The sequence below is a fragment of the Silene latifolia genome, chromosome 8 (assembly GCF_048544455.1).
Source record: "Silene latifolia isolate original U9 population chromosome 8, ASM4854445v1, whole genome shotgun sequence".
Lineage (NCBI taxonomy): Eukaryota > Viridiplantae > Streptophyta > Magnoliopsida > Caryophyllales > Caryophyllaceae > Silene > Silene latifolia.
In genome coordinates, this window is record NC_133533.1 from 7,925,107 (window position 1) to 7,938,727 (window position 13,621).

At 36.0% G+C, this 13,621-nt stretch overlaps 2 protein-coding genes across 2 annotated transcripts; both read left to right on the plus strand.

The window, feature by feature from the left end:
* The first annotated feature begins 632 nt into the window (after positions 1-632).
* Positions 633-2,713, plus strand: LOC141596237 (cytochrome P450 710A1-like). The gene has a single exon (XM_074416335.1). It carries the CDS (start codon positions 1,014-1,016, stop codon positions 2,535-2,537), a length of 1,524 nt encoding a protein of 507 aa, XP_074272436.1. The 5' UTR covers positions 633-1,013; the 3' UTR covers positions 2,538-2,713.
* Positions 2,714-7,961: 5,248 nt separating this feature from the next.
* LOC141596239 (prefoldin subunit 6) lies at positions 7,962-13,297 on the plus strand. Its single transcript, XM_074416337.1, has 5 exons — positions 7,962-8,400; positions 8,503-8,573; positions 9,082-9,206; positions 10,462-10,522; positions 12,983-13,297. The coding sequence occupies exons 1-5, from the start codon at positions 8,322-8,324 to the stop codon at positions 13,037-13,039; spliced, it is 393 nt and encodes a 130-aa protein (XP_074272438.1). The 5' UTR covers positions 7,962-8,321; the 3' UTR covers positions 13,040-13,297.
* Positions 13,298-13,621: the final 324 nt, after the last annotated feature.

Sequence of the window (13,621 nt, forward strand, 5' to 3'; positions counted from 1 at the left end):
TTAGCGACAATTCTTGTTTCAGACGGACTATTTTTGTCTGACTGTTTGACGGATCAAATGTAATCATTTTACGATAAATAGTTACCATTTAATAATAAAATGGTTATAACTAATTAAAATTGTCACCTTTTAACAAAAAAAATATTGGTGGTAATATTTTATCAGAAAATATTTACATTATTTTATCGTCAAATGATTACATTTGATCCGTCTCATTACTAGAAGAAATAGTCCGTTTGACAAGAGAACTACACTTTTATTAACACCCCATTTCTATTTCAATTAATCTCACTATGTCTAAAGTGAAGACGGGTCAAATATGTTTATATTGGTGTCATTTTTTGGCCCCACCATGCAATTTGTTGCATGTATTATGTTGAAGTGGGTGGATATTTTACTCGTCTATAAGTATAGACGGATATCTCCCTATAATGAGAATTTGTGTTTTTATTTTAACATACCCATTTTAAGCATTTTGTTTACAATTCTGTTTTCAAATTGCAATTAACCATCAACTTTTTTTATACAATACACTTTTTTTTTATGTCAAATTACAATTTATCGTCAATAATTTATCAAGAAACCGTCTCTCAACAAACCTCCTCTACTCTTATATAAACATGCTTATGTTGATCCTAGCTTCACTCCTCAAACTCTCAAAATATTTTCCCCTTCCACGCTTCTAACCTACTCACCTCTTTCCTCAATCCTCAATCCTCATCTACACTGACATTTCTGCTGAATTCACACTAACAAACAGTCAGAAATTTCAGAAATTTGCTGAAAAATTTATTAAACTTGTCTCCAACATGCATATGCATGCATATCTGGAAAATTTATGTGTCTTCTTTTAGTGTGTCCAAAATCATCAATATTTTGTCATTTTTCCCTACAAAAAAATTCATAATAATCTTCATTTTTTCACAAAAAAAAACTATAAAAATCACGTATATACCCAAACCCTAAAAACCACAAAAAAAAAAGCAAATATAAATCTAAATAAAGTTTTTATAATGGAGATAAATTTTGAAAAATGGTCATTTGTAAGGTGGTTTGCACCATATGCATTTACAATAGTTGCATTTGTTTTGTTTCTTGAACAAATATTGTACCTAAAAAAGAAGTCTATACTACCAGGACCAAATTGTGTGATCCCTTTTTTAGGCAATGTTATATCTTTAATCCGAGACCCTGAGAAATTCTGGGACGACCAGGCAGATTATGCCAGGTCATCCCCTCTCGGGGTCTCAGCCAATTACGTAATTGGTCAGTTTATAGTTTTTGTAAGGGACTCGGAGATGAGTCATAGGATTTTCGCTAATCTTCGGCCGGATGGGTTTCAGCTTGTTGGTCATCCTTTTGGTAAGAAGTTGTTTGGAAAACATAACATGATATATTTGTTTGGTCAAGAGCATAAAGATCTTCGACGTCAAATGGCGCCGAATTTCACCCCGAAGGCGCTTTCTACGTATATTGACATTCAACAGACGGTAATATTGAAACATTTTGATCGTTGGGTTGGGCTGTCATCGGGTGGTACTGAGAAGCCAGAGCCAGTAGCCCTAAGGCTACTGGCTCGAGATATGAATCTTGAGACGTCTCAGAACGTGTTTGTAGGGCCGTATTTGAGCGAAAAGGCACGTGAACGGTTTAGGGAGGACTATAATTATTTCAACGTGGGTGTAATTGCTCTCCCTATTGATTTACCGGGTTTTGCGTTCTGTAAAGCCCGGCATGCAGTAGACCGGCTAGTCGGAATGCTAGCCGGGTGGGCGAATGAGAGTAAGAATAAGATGAGAATAGAGGAAGAGGAGCCTAAGTGTATGATTGACTTTTGGATGCAAGAGTTAGTGAGACAAGAGTCAACGACAACAACCCCGCCGCCAAATTGTAGCGACCGAGAGATAGGGGCCCACTTGTTCGACTTCCTGTTCGCCGCACAAGACGCGTCTACTTCCTCCTTACTCTGGGCGGTCGTCTTACTAGACGCCCACCCAGACGTCCTTCAGAAGGCTAGGGAGGAAGTTGAGACTATCTGGAAACCAGAGTCAAACAAACCAATCACAGCTGAACAACTGTCAGAAATGAGGTACGTGCATGCTGTGGCACGTGAAGTACTTAGGATCCGTGCCCCAGCCACGCTCGTACCTCACCTGACAAAAGAGGAATTCCCACTCACTGAGGAGTACACTATCCCAAAGGGTAGTGTAGTCTTCCCCTCAGTCTACGAGTCAGGGTTCCAAGGGTTCACTGATCCACATCGTTTTGACCCAGACCGGTTTTATTCCGAGGAAAGAAGAGAAGACCAGTTATATAAACGAAATTACTTGGTATTTGGAGCAGGTGGACACCAATGCATTGGCCAACGTTATGCGCTTAACTTACTCGTGTTGTTCATCTCAATGTTTGTCACGTTAATTGATTTTAATCGGGTCCGATCCGACGGATGTGACGATCTTGCGTTTTGTCCTACGATATGTCCTAAGGATGATTGCAAGGTTTATCTCTCAAAAAGGTGCAAATTCCCTTCATTTTAAGTACGTAAAAAATGGACGAAATTACCTTTATAAGGTAAGGTAAAATATGTGTGTAAATTTATTTAATGTATGTACTTGTTTGGTAAAATTTTATTTTGTTGGACAAATAATTTGAGTCAAGGACTCCATGCAACATATTGAATTTATAAGATTGCGACGTGTTATTTGTTGGGTAATCAAGTTAGTACTTTATTATTTCGCATGTTATTCTGTCATTTTCGAAAAACTATATTAGTTAAAGTCACATTTGGAGTCGAGGCCGGCTTTATAAAATGTTTTATTCGGTTTGTAGGATCAAATCCAAAGAATAAAAAATCGTTGTCGTCTCTGATATCGATAAATCAAACAATTAGTTTATAAGACAGTTTTACATAAATACAATTACAATTGAATTTTCCGTAAAAACCTTTACACCCATATCAATAGAACTATACTCATAATTTACAAAAATATGGTTTATAATTTATTATGTTAATTGTGTAAGGTCATAATATGTAAGTTATTAACCAAATTAACCCTGTTCTTTTGGACTTAATTTCAGCTTATTTCAGTTCAGTTCAGCTTCATTCAGTTCAGTTCAACTCTTCGTTTAGTTCAGTTCAGCTCCAATAAATTTAGTTTAGTTTAGTTTAGTTCAGACAATTTCACTAAAAAAAACAGGGCCATATACGCCATAGTAAATTCATAAAGATTGATGTTCTAGCATCACAATCGTATATTTATGTCATATAATTGCGTGTTCAAACATTATTTTTCTTTCCATATACATTTAATGGGACCTTATGTAATTGAATTATTTTTGAGAAATCTATAATTGGATAATTGGAGACATGGAGTGCCATTCTTGAATAATAATATCAAAAATGGATGGTAGAGAGTAGAGACCTACTAATTAAGGAGTTCAATACATGTGCAATTGTGCACGTAAATAAGAATCAAAGATAGATGCTGCCACTTGCCTAACGTACCCACAAAAAATATGTCAGTTATGCTACATGCATTAACAAATGGCAATGTAAGTAATATGTAACCATAATATAAACTCTTCATTAGCTCTTCTATTTTCACATAAATTTACTTACTTTTAATAATTGAATATATTTTAGTCTAGTGATTAAAAAGGATATATAGTGGTTTCAAAAAAAAAAAAGGAGATATAGTAAATAACGAGTTCTAAGGTTCGAATTCCCCAACACCTAATAATGCATTGCCGTTAATTAAGAAGTCACTTCTCATATATGCAAGTGATAGATGCGATAAAAAGCAAGAAGCAAGGAAAAAGTATGTTCTCGCTTTTCATAGAGGATATCATGGAGATTAGCTACAAGTTTCAGTCAACTGTGTCGCTCATGAATTAGCTCATTGTTTTCCGTCTATTATTGGTAAAGTTGTATGGCCTGGGAGGATAGTTTACCACCTTCTGCAAACGTTGCTGTATCGTTTGATATTTCTTTAATAGATTAATGCCTTCGGGCGTTTTCCATATTAAAAAAAAAAAAAAAAGTCGCTTCTCATCGAGAGAGTTTCTTATGTAAGAAATGACTAATGATAATGATTATTTTTTCGTGCCAAGCATCAATTTGTCTTGTTTTTTCAAGTTTAATTTCAACTTATTTCAATTCAGCTCAACTCCATTCAATACAGTTCTTTTTAGCTCAACTCTACTCAAATTAACTCTCAGTTTAACTTCATTCAATTCAGCCCAACTCAACTTATACATGAGTCAATCGCGCGGGGCGCGTTCGGGTCAGATCAATTCAGGTTCGGGTTGTTCAAATTTGCAAGAATTCAGGCTGGGTCGGGTCAAGTCAAGTCATTTCGGGTTTAGAACATTTTCAGGTGAGTTGTTTTCAAGTTATTTGAGGATAACGACGAGTACGCGATAACTAACATTTTGGCCGGGATGAATAGGATTGGGTGGATCCGGGTTTCAGGACAGATGCAGGTCGGTTATTCATTCGGATCAGTCTATCTTATCGGGTTCAGTGGCTTTACTCACTTTATTTCACTTCACATCAACACAACTTCTTTCAGTTCAATTTATAACTCCTTTCGCCCGAAAAGAACCTCAACTACTTTTTATCGTTTTAAGAGAAAATAATATCGAGTCGAGAGACATATTCATCTACCATCGATCAAGTAAGCTATAAAAACAATAATGAATATCAATAATCAGGGGCGTCTTAAAACAAATAGAGGTCCAGTGCGACACGGAAAAATGAGGCCCCAAAATAAATGCACAAGTATATTATACTTCGAGCTTTGTATTGAATTTCATTAATAAAAGTTTATAATACGGTGACCAAAAGCGGAAATCCGGTTCCCACGCCCGTGGTTGCCCGTAGCCTTAAACACCCCTGGCAATAATTATTATACAACTAATTGGATAAGACATATGCCCTACAATTACTACAAAATAGGATAATTACAATAATCAAGTACTATTAGTAATAATATTTGATGGGTCAATTACGTTATACTAGTAGACAATAAATGGAGGTGGGTAAGCTCTTGTTTTTAGAGATGTCATTGTTAGACGAACTGTCGATGTCTTGGTGTATAATGTATTATGTCATTTTGTTATTTTACCATCTTATTTATTTGTGACAACTAATGTAATATGGTCCATTTTTATTTTGGATTATTACAAGCTGTCATCTTGCATGTACATACGTATTTGAATCTTTGATAGTTTGATGCATGGTGGTTTGGCCTCATTGAGGGATAGTAGCAGTGGTGGAGCTAGGAAGGGGCTAGTAGGGGCGCTCGTCCGTGCTGACAGATAGCAATCGCAATTCGCAAAGGTTTTAGTTAAAATTTTCTATAAATTTCCGAGTTCTCTTTATACCATTATCAGTTTTCTCCGCAAAATTCAATTTCTAGCTCTGCCACTGGATAATAAGGATATACCAGATCTCAAGTTTGATAACTTCAGTCTTGTGATCAACAACGTGTTGATAACGTGATTCTTGTGATTACCCTCGTGTTGAGCTGGTGGCGAATAGCCTAATATGGCCTTTTGGAGTTATGATATGACAAATTCGAGTGTACTCGATCTCTATAGAATTATTTTGTGTCGCGTTGTACTCGGGTTCATGTCTATACTATCAAGTCTTTTTCCATTTTTTAGGTTGGATGTTGGACCGAATCGGATCAACTTTGGATTATGTTTATTCGGGTTTGAGTTGGGTTAATATGAGTCGGGTCATTCGGGTTTGGTCGGCTTTGCCACCATCACCATGCCATCTCTGTAGTCTGTAGAATGGAAAATTTCAATCGCAACAGAGCCATTTGAAGTATGAATATTGACGATGATCATGTTAAATCATGCAATGGATCTGGGTCAAATGAAGGAGAGATAGTCTGTTTTATAGGCACAAGGAGATTTCACTCTGAAACCAATTAATAATAGATGGAATATCTTATCAACTTATAAAGTAGTAATCTCTATTTTCTTTTATTAATGTGAGATACTCACATGTGGATATTTAAACTATTTATATAGGCTTCTTCAAGGATCACAGAAAAATTGCTTCGATTAATCAAAAGTGGGATTTGTTTAATCGAACCCTACATTTTTTTATTCGGGCTTTGTTCTAGCGATTTGAATTGAACACCCTATACGTAGCCTAGTGGTAGGTGTGAGGACTGAGGATGCTCATATACGCTAGAAGAAAATGACCCTTTTGCTACTATAACTCTGGTGACCAACATAAAATTTGTTGCTCGATGACATTCCCGAGAGATAGTAAAACAAGGGTATTTGTGTGAACTGTGAATGCACTAGCTAATACGGAGTACTTCCTTCATTCTCATATGATATACCAATTTTATTAAAGGAAAGTGCTAGGGCGACACCGGGTGTTACCGAGTTTCGGTTACACCCTAATAAAATAATAGAAAAAAATTAAAAATTAAATTGTAATTTTCATTTTTGCGCCAATATGGTAGGGATAAAACCGTAATTCACAATCATTATCTTAACAAAATAAAATATAAAAGATACTCCATACTAATGAAAACTAAACTATATCTTATCACAAATTCTCATTATAGACGGACACTATCCGTATTCCCTCACAAAATACCCATTTGCCATAAAGTGGGAAGCACATGGAGGTGCCCCATCTTGTCCCCCCTACCCATTTTATTAGAGGTCTTTACCCGTCTGTTCGCCCCACCCGTCTATACCAAGACCTATTGATATCTTATACGGAGTATTATACAACATACATATCATAACAAACTTTATCTTCATCATCAAATTATACGTTTACCGATTAACAAAAAACAAAGAATTTTATCCCCAAATGTAAAACGACAAATACCTTATTGAAATTTTCCATTAGATTTATAATTGTTAAGGTATGTTCAATTGCACAAACGAAAAATGAAATATAAATTGTTCTTTGAATTTGTTGTGTTTTAATTCACAGGAAGAACAAATTAACATTTAGTGGGAAACAAAATGACAAATCGACAATTCAAGTAAACAGGGTTGTCCTTGCATTCATATGGAAGAACAAATTACAACTTTGCAACACCCGCCGATCTGGTTTTACTTTGGTTTATGAGATTGTTCCACCAATATCATACAGAATCTTTCAATTTTTTTTTAATTTATTATTTATTATCATTATTGTTAAATTAGTTAATTGATGTTAAGTTACTAAACAACCCTTTAGCATTAATTAGTTTAAAATTTAAATTTAGATGGAGGGAAACTAAAATGCATAGGTAAATTACAATAATACCCTAGGTGTCGCTCAATTTGAGTAACACCTGGTGTCGTCATCTCATTTTCCTTTATTAAAATACTCTACTTATATATTTAATAAATGGATATATCATATAAAAACGGAGGAAGTAAAATTTACGATCTACCAATACAAAAGCCGCTCACCAAAAATACCTTTGAAAAGGGCTATTTGAAATTTTCGCTTTATCACAAGTCAACAGGACCTCTTTCAAGGACTAGGGTGAAAATAATAAGGGACCCCTCCGGGGTACAAAGAGCGTGTGGTTCATGTGTCAAGATAATAATGGTAGCTAGGTGCCTAGGTTAGGTGGTTGTAAATGTACATGGAGGTTTACAAACACAAAATCTCATTATAGACGGTACATATCTGTCTATAACTAAAAACGGGCCAAATACAATATCATATTACTAATAGGATAAGTAACAAGTGGGGTGATGGGGGCCAAAAATATCACCACTTTCAAACTATTTGACACGTCTTTAGCTATAGACGGATATATATCCGTCTATTATATTCGTCTATAGCAAAACTAGCTGATTTACAAATTACAACGGCGGTAAGCTCGGAGGTGGGGTGGTAGTTAAAGTTGAACTATGAGCGTGGTAGGTAAGGATGGAACGACATGATCAAACAATCTATTCAAAGATAAAATTACATACGGAGTACGTACCTTTTATACATTTTACAAAAGAAAAAACTTGCTTGAAGAAAAAAGCCGGTGACCGATTTGAAAAAAAAAAATTATTACTTTATAAACTCGTAAACACGAGTTATGACCTCTTAAAATCTTCCGGATAAAAAAATTTGAATATTTTCGACAAAAAATCAAACCTTAAGAATACCGCATGCATTTTCCGTTTTATCATTAACGATTGTAACTCGAACAATCTAATAGCCACCAGTCCTCCACCATAATTCGAACCCTAGACTCGGACTCGGACTCGGACTCGGACTCGAAACTCAAAACTCAAAGTACTGAGAAAAAAGAAAAGAAGAAAACAAAAGCAGCGATTGCAAGACTACAATGGCGTCTCCAGCCGCCATGAGAGAACTTCAGCGCGACCTCGAGAGCAAAGCCGACGATCTTCATAAACTCCAGAAAGGTAATTAATCATACATTATTTATTCTCTATCACACTTTTTTCACTAATTTTAATTGTAGTTTTATTTTTGTGGAAAGTAAAATTTTCATCTTAATTTAACAGATATTGGAAAGAATCATGAAATTAGGAAGAAATACACTGTTCAACTTGGCGAAAATGAGCTCGTTCTCAAGGTAAAATTATTAATTACTTGCGTTATTGTTAATTAGGTTAGAATTACTGTGTTAATTAGGTTAGAATTTCAATCCTAATCATCGTTCTTTTTGCTGTTGAATTTAGTGTAGGAATTAGATTTAGTGAAGGATGATGCAAATTTGTAGAAATTATATTGTTAATTGGTTAGAATTATTGTGTTAATCAGTTTAGAATTCCAATCGTAATTATATCGTAACCATTGTTTTTTTCGCTGTTGATTTAGTGTAGAGATTAGGTTTAGTGAAGGATGATGCAAATTTGTAGAAATTATATTGTTATTTGGGTTAGAATTATTGTGTTAATCAGGTTAGAATTTCAATCGTAATTATATCGTAATCATTGTTTTTTCGCTGTTGATTTAGTGTAGGAATTAGGTTTAGTGAAGGTTGAAGCAAATATGTAGAATTTATATTGTTAATTATGTTAAAGAGTTATTGTATTTTGGTGTTAATTAATGGTTGATAAATAATGGTGGATTTGGTGTAGGAGTTAGATTTGCTGAGGGATGATGCAAATGTTTACAAATTGATTGGTCCAGTTCTAGTTAAGCAAGATTTGGCGGAGGCGAATGCAAATGTTCGCAAGAGAATTGAGTATATTTCTGCAGAGTTGTATGTCCTTGTTATCTCTACTCAGTTTAATTTGATTTGTTATTTTGTGCCTGTGTTTATTTTGATTGATCGATGTTTGTATAGTCTGGATAAAAACCGACAGTGTAAGTCTCGCATTTTGCCTTGCTCATTGGTCATGGCCAAGGATTATGCAATGATCCCTCCACTATGTTGCTTATGAGGTTTTAGCAACATTTAAGGAGTCGAAATGAATTGTATGCGTTGATCGTGTTGTAGATATTTATGGAGTACTTAAGTGGCCTTGGAGGATAGGGGGAAGTGGGAGGTGGTTATTAGCTATGTTAATTTGAGTCTTTAAAGGATATGACACTCCTTTCAGCCATGGTACTAAATTCGGTTTGAGACCCGATCTAATAAAACTTGGCTAGCGTGGCTTGATCGTGGTTGCTTCGCCATAAATGCTACCGGCCTACCGCATCAACATGTGACCGTGATAACATTAAAACCTTATACTCCGAATGTTATAACTCTCAGTCGCAATGGGGTATTTAATATCATGCCTCCTCTACCACACTTGGACACTACATGTTAGGCCAAAACATGAAACTATTTCACTAAGCAGTTGTGTCCAATACTCCAATTCTTAGACTCGCACCACCTCCAGTACTTGAATTTGAGTCTAGGTAACTTTTTTTTTGTTAGTGTACTTTAGACCTTTGTCATTGAGGAGTGGAGAGCTCTTGATGGTATGGAAGGGGAGGAGGGGAGGAATGTTTGGAGGTTGTCCGAAACAAAGTGGGGACTGGGGTGGCCAGAGGGACACCTTGTTCTTTGTTCTAGTTGTGTGCATTATATTGGCCACAACTAGACCTGGCAAATGGGTCATTCGGGCTGGGTCACTTCGTCGGGTCATTTTCGGGTCAACAATTTATCAGGTCACTTTCACGTCAGGTCATTTTTGGGTCGGGTCATTTTGGGTCGGGTCGTTTGGGTTATTTTGGGTCATGATTAAGTCATTTCAGGTCATTTTGGGTCATTCGGGTCACTTTGGGTCTATCGGGTCATTTTCAGGTCTCGGGTCAGTCTTATCGGGTCGGGTCAGTTTTGCCATTGTGGCCCACAACTAATGTCTGTCTTTTCATTTCTATGTGTGGAACCATTAGATTTGATTGACAGTGATAAGTTCATTGTCTGCCTGAGATACCATACGAGTTGCTCGTCGTATAATAGTATAATACTTATTCTAGGAATTCCGCACATCTTTACCTTAGGCCTTTGGGTGTCTGTATTTCAGGAAACGTCTTGATGCAACACTCCAAGACATGGAAGGGAAGCAAAATAGCAAAAAGGAGGGGGTATGTACCTAAATCTTTATCAATTCATTTGGTTTCTTCTTGTTTTATTTAGTGCTTCTTTGTAACCTTACTCTCAACTGTTTATGCTATCCTTTAGTTTTTTATTCTGGTGTAAAGGAAGCCACGTCAATTTTGATACTGATTTAGAAGTGTCAACTTTTGGCTATCCTGAATTTCGCGTGCGAGGATTTGGTACACACTGAATGGTCTTAATAAAACTTTGTTTGATAATCTAGTTAAAAAAAATCATGGCTTTATTCAATTGGTTGACCTTTTTTTGTATACATTCAGTGAGCTTTAGATAGTAGCATTGCGAGATTATCGTTGAGACAACTTCCTGTTGAACTTTTTGCTGATTTAATGTCTGATTAATTTATCTCCTAGTGTTAAATAACTACTTTGGATTCGGAGTTGATTTTGAGATGTCATTTCCCTCAATATATGATTACACTGCAGAGGATTTTAAGATTTAGGAAATTGGATATATTTTATAAACATTGAGGGAAGGCGTTAATGTTTGTGGCTTAATAAAATTTGTTGTGCGCCAAGCTATATAGTTAAGGAGACGGAAACATTTGGTGAAATCTCTTTCTTCATCAGGGATTGCAGTCCATTGCACTGAGTATATGTAGATTTTTACGGGCCATTACAATTGATTTTTAGTGTGCTAGTTTTAATAATAACATTAATACTCTGATTCGTTTGTACTAGGTTCTTTAGAGTTTAGATGCTTCAAGGAGTTCCTCCTTTATGAATGCCATATGCTCTTGTCTTATGAACCTCGATTGTATTGTCATGATTTTATATCAGTATGGTTGGCAAAAAATTTCATCAGTATGGTTTGTAAGGCTATGAATGACTGAAAGGGTGGTGCCTTGGGTATGATATAGTCTGTGTAGGTACGGGGTACCTGGGTATAAGGATGACTTCGATGGATCTAGGTGTAACAGATATTAGACAAGTGCTAATTTTGATATGGTTTTAAGAAGCGTCCATGTATAATTGTCAAAGACTTTCAGCTCTGTATAGTTGGTACTTGATAATGCTGGAATTGACGGTGAGAAAGGGTCGTACATTGCAAATATGGATTTATTTTCTTGGATATTGAGATGACTTGGATGGATTTCAGTCCAACAGATGTTTCAGGGTTGTAATAGTGTTGGACAAGTACCCTGTGAAGATTGTAGAGCAGGCTAGTGAGGTTCTGACTGAGATGGAATTGGTAGGACTTAGGAGGCAAGTTATAAAGGAGTGCTGCGAAGGCAAGGAAAGACAGGATGTGAGATAGGAAGTGCAGGAGTAGGAATTGTGTGATAGAGTGATTAGGAGGGATTGCAGGGAGGAGGTTATTATCAAAAAAAAGATACTCCCTCTGTCCCGGTCATTTGTTGTCCTTTTCCATTTTTGGGTGTCTCAATCATTTGTTGTCCTTTCTATTTTAAGAATGAACTTAATGAGTAATTTGATCATTCTCATTCAATTTGTTCCACTTGTCATTTAGTTATTGACCTTCTCCTCTTTCCTTGGTCTTTGTGCCAAAACGAAAGGACAACAATTGACCGGGACGGAGGGAGTATATTTTACATCCCATAGGGGCTATTATTGGAGATACCATTGTTTCTGGTACAGAAGTTCCTATAAAAATGGGAAATGCCCTACCTTTGACCGATATGCCCTTAGGCACGGCCATACATAACATAGAAATCACACTTGGAAAGGGTGGACAATTAGCTAGAGCAGCGGGTGCTGTAGCGAAACTGATTGCAAAAGAGGGGAAATCGGCCACATTAAAATTACCTTCGCGTGCTGATTACGTCTGGGATGTTATAGAGGCTGAGGCTGAGGCCTATAGTTACATGTTGTGATCGGATCATGGTCAAGAGTGACAACTTGGTGGTAAAAAATGCCATACAACGGATTTTAGCTTTGGTACATCACTTTAGTTGCATTGTTTGGTCTTCTATTAAGAAATTAGGTATAAAGGTTACCCTTGAGTTTCCACATTCTCATTCATAGGAATATATCCACTGGATGCTAGTTTGGTACCACAGCTCTTATTAAGTTCTTTTTGCGACTTTAACCCATCCATTTTGCATTGTCATTTTAAATTGGTGGTTGTATGATGATAACTTGAGCCAATATATACTTTTCACCACGCACAACATCGATTAGTTATTAAATACGGAGTATGATGAATGTTTATTATTTGTCATGATAAAGCAATATTTTATCTCTTCATATATTTAGATCACTTGATGGTATATGGAGTATTGACATTCATCGACATATTTAAGGTATATTTGATTGTTCCGTTCTTCATTCCAAGTCGATACTTACATTATGCAACTGAAGGCTGGCCATAATATTATAAGGCTGTTATAACCTTTTCAGTTTTCACTTCCTAGTTCAAACTTCAAAGTGCATTTTCTTGTAATTAACTTAATGCATTTGTTCTGGTAGTTAATGAAGCTTCAGCAGAGAATGCAGTCTCTCCAAGCCGGGAAGAGTACGGTGTAGTTCGACCTCATCTAGTTCGATCAACTTGTCAGCAAACCAGGAGTATATTTTCCTTCATGTATCTTGTTTCTTAAAACGATTAGATTATCGTCAGAAATCCGCTAATGTTTGAACTATTACAAAGTCCTGGCCTCGAAACCAGTGCTCTTTATTGTCACTGGTTAAGTGGTTAGTGTTTACATCTCTGTTTCAAGGTTGTTTGACAATGATGATAATGTTTATTTACGATATATATTCCACATTTGCAACTTTGTAAAATCGTTTCCAGGATAACCGTGTTCCTCGAGATGAAGTCAGTCAACTGTGATTTTGAGCTGGATTGAAGCATCTACTCTTCGGTTTCCATTTGAGCGAAAAGCTCAATTACTTTTAGTTTTAGATTATGATAAAGTAACACGACTCACTAAATTGACAAGCTCTTCGATTTCCAGGGAATTCTTTACGTTCCCGATTTTAGCTAATAGTTTGCCTCATTAGCTTTCCTTCTATTTATAGAATTAGGATGTATTTTGCTTTAATTTTTCCTTTTCTAGACAAATAATACATTACAATTAAATGTCTTTTTTCGATAAAAAATCTCTA

Coding starts and splice junctions, on each gene's coding strand:
- LOC141596237 (XM_074416335.1), top strand. CDS start 1,014: ATGGAGATAAATTTTGAAAAATGGTCATTTGTAAGGTGGTTTGCACCA.
- LOC141596239 (XM_074416337.1), top strand. CDS start 8,322: ATGGCGTCTCCAGCCGCCATGAGAGAACTTCAGCGCGACCTCGAGAGC. Junction 8,401..8,502: donor TCTTCATAAACTCCAGAAAG/GTAATTAATCAT, acceptor TTAATTTAACAG/ATATTGGAAAGAATCATGAA. Junction 9,207..10,461: donor GAGTATATTTCTGCAGAGTT/GTATGTCCTTGT, acceptor TCTGTATTTCAG/GAAACGTCTTGATGCAACAC.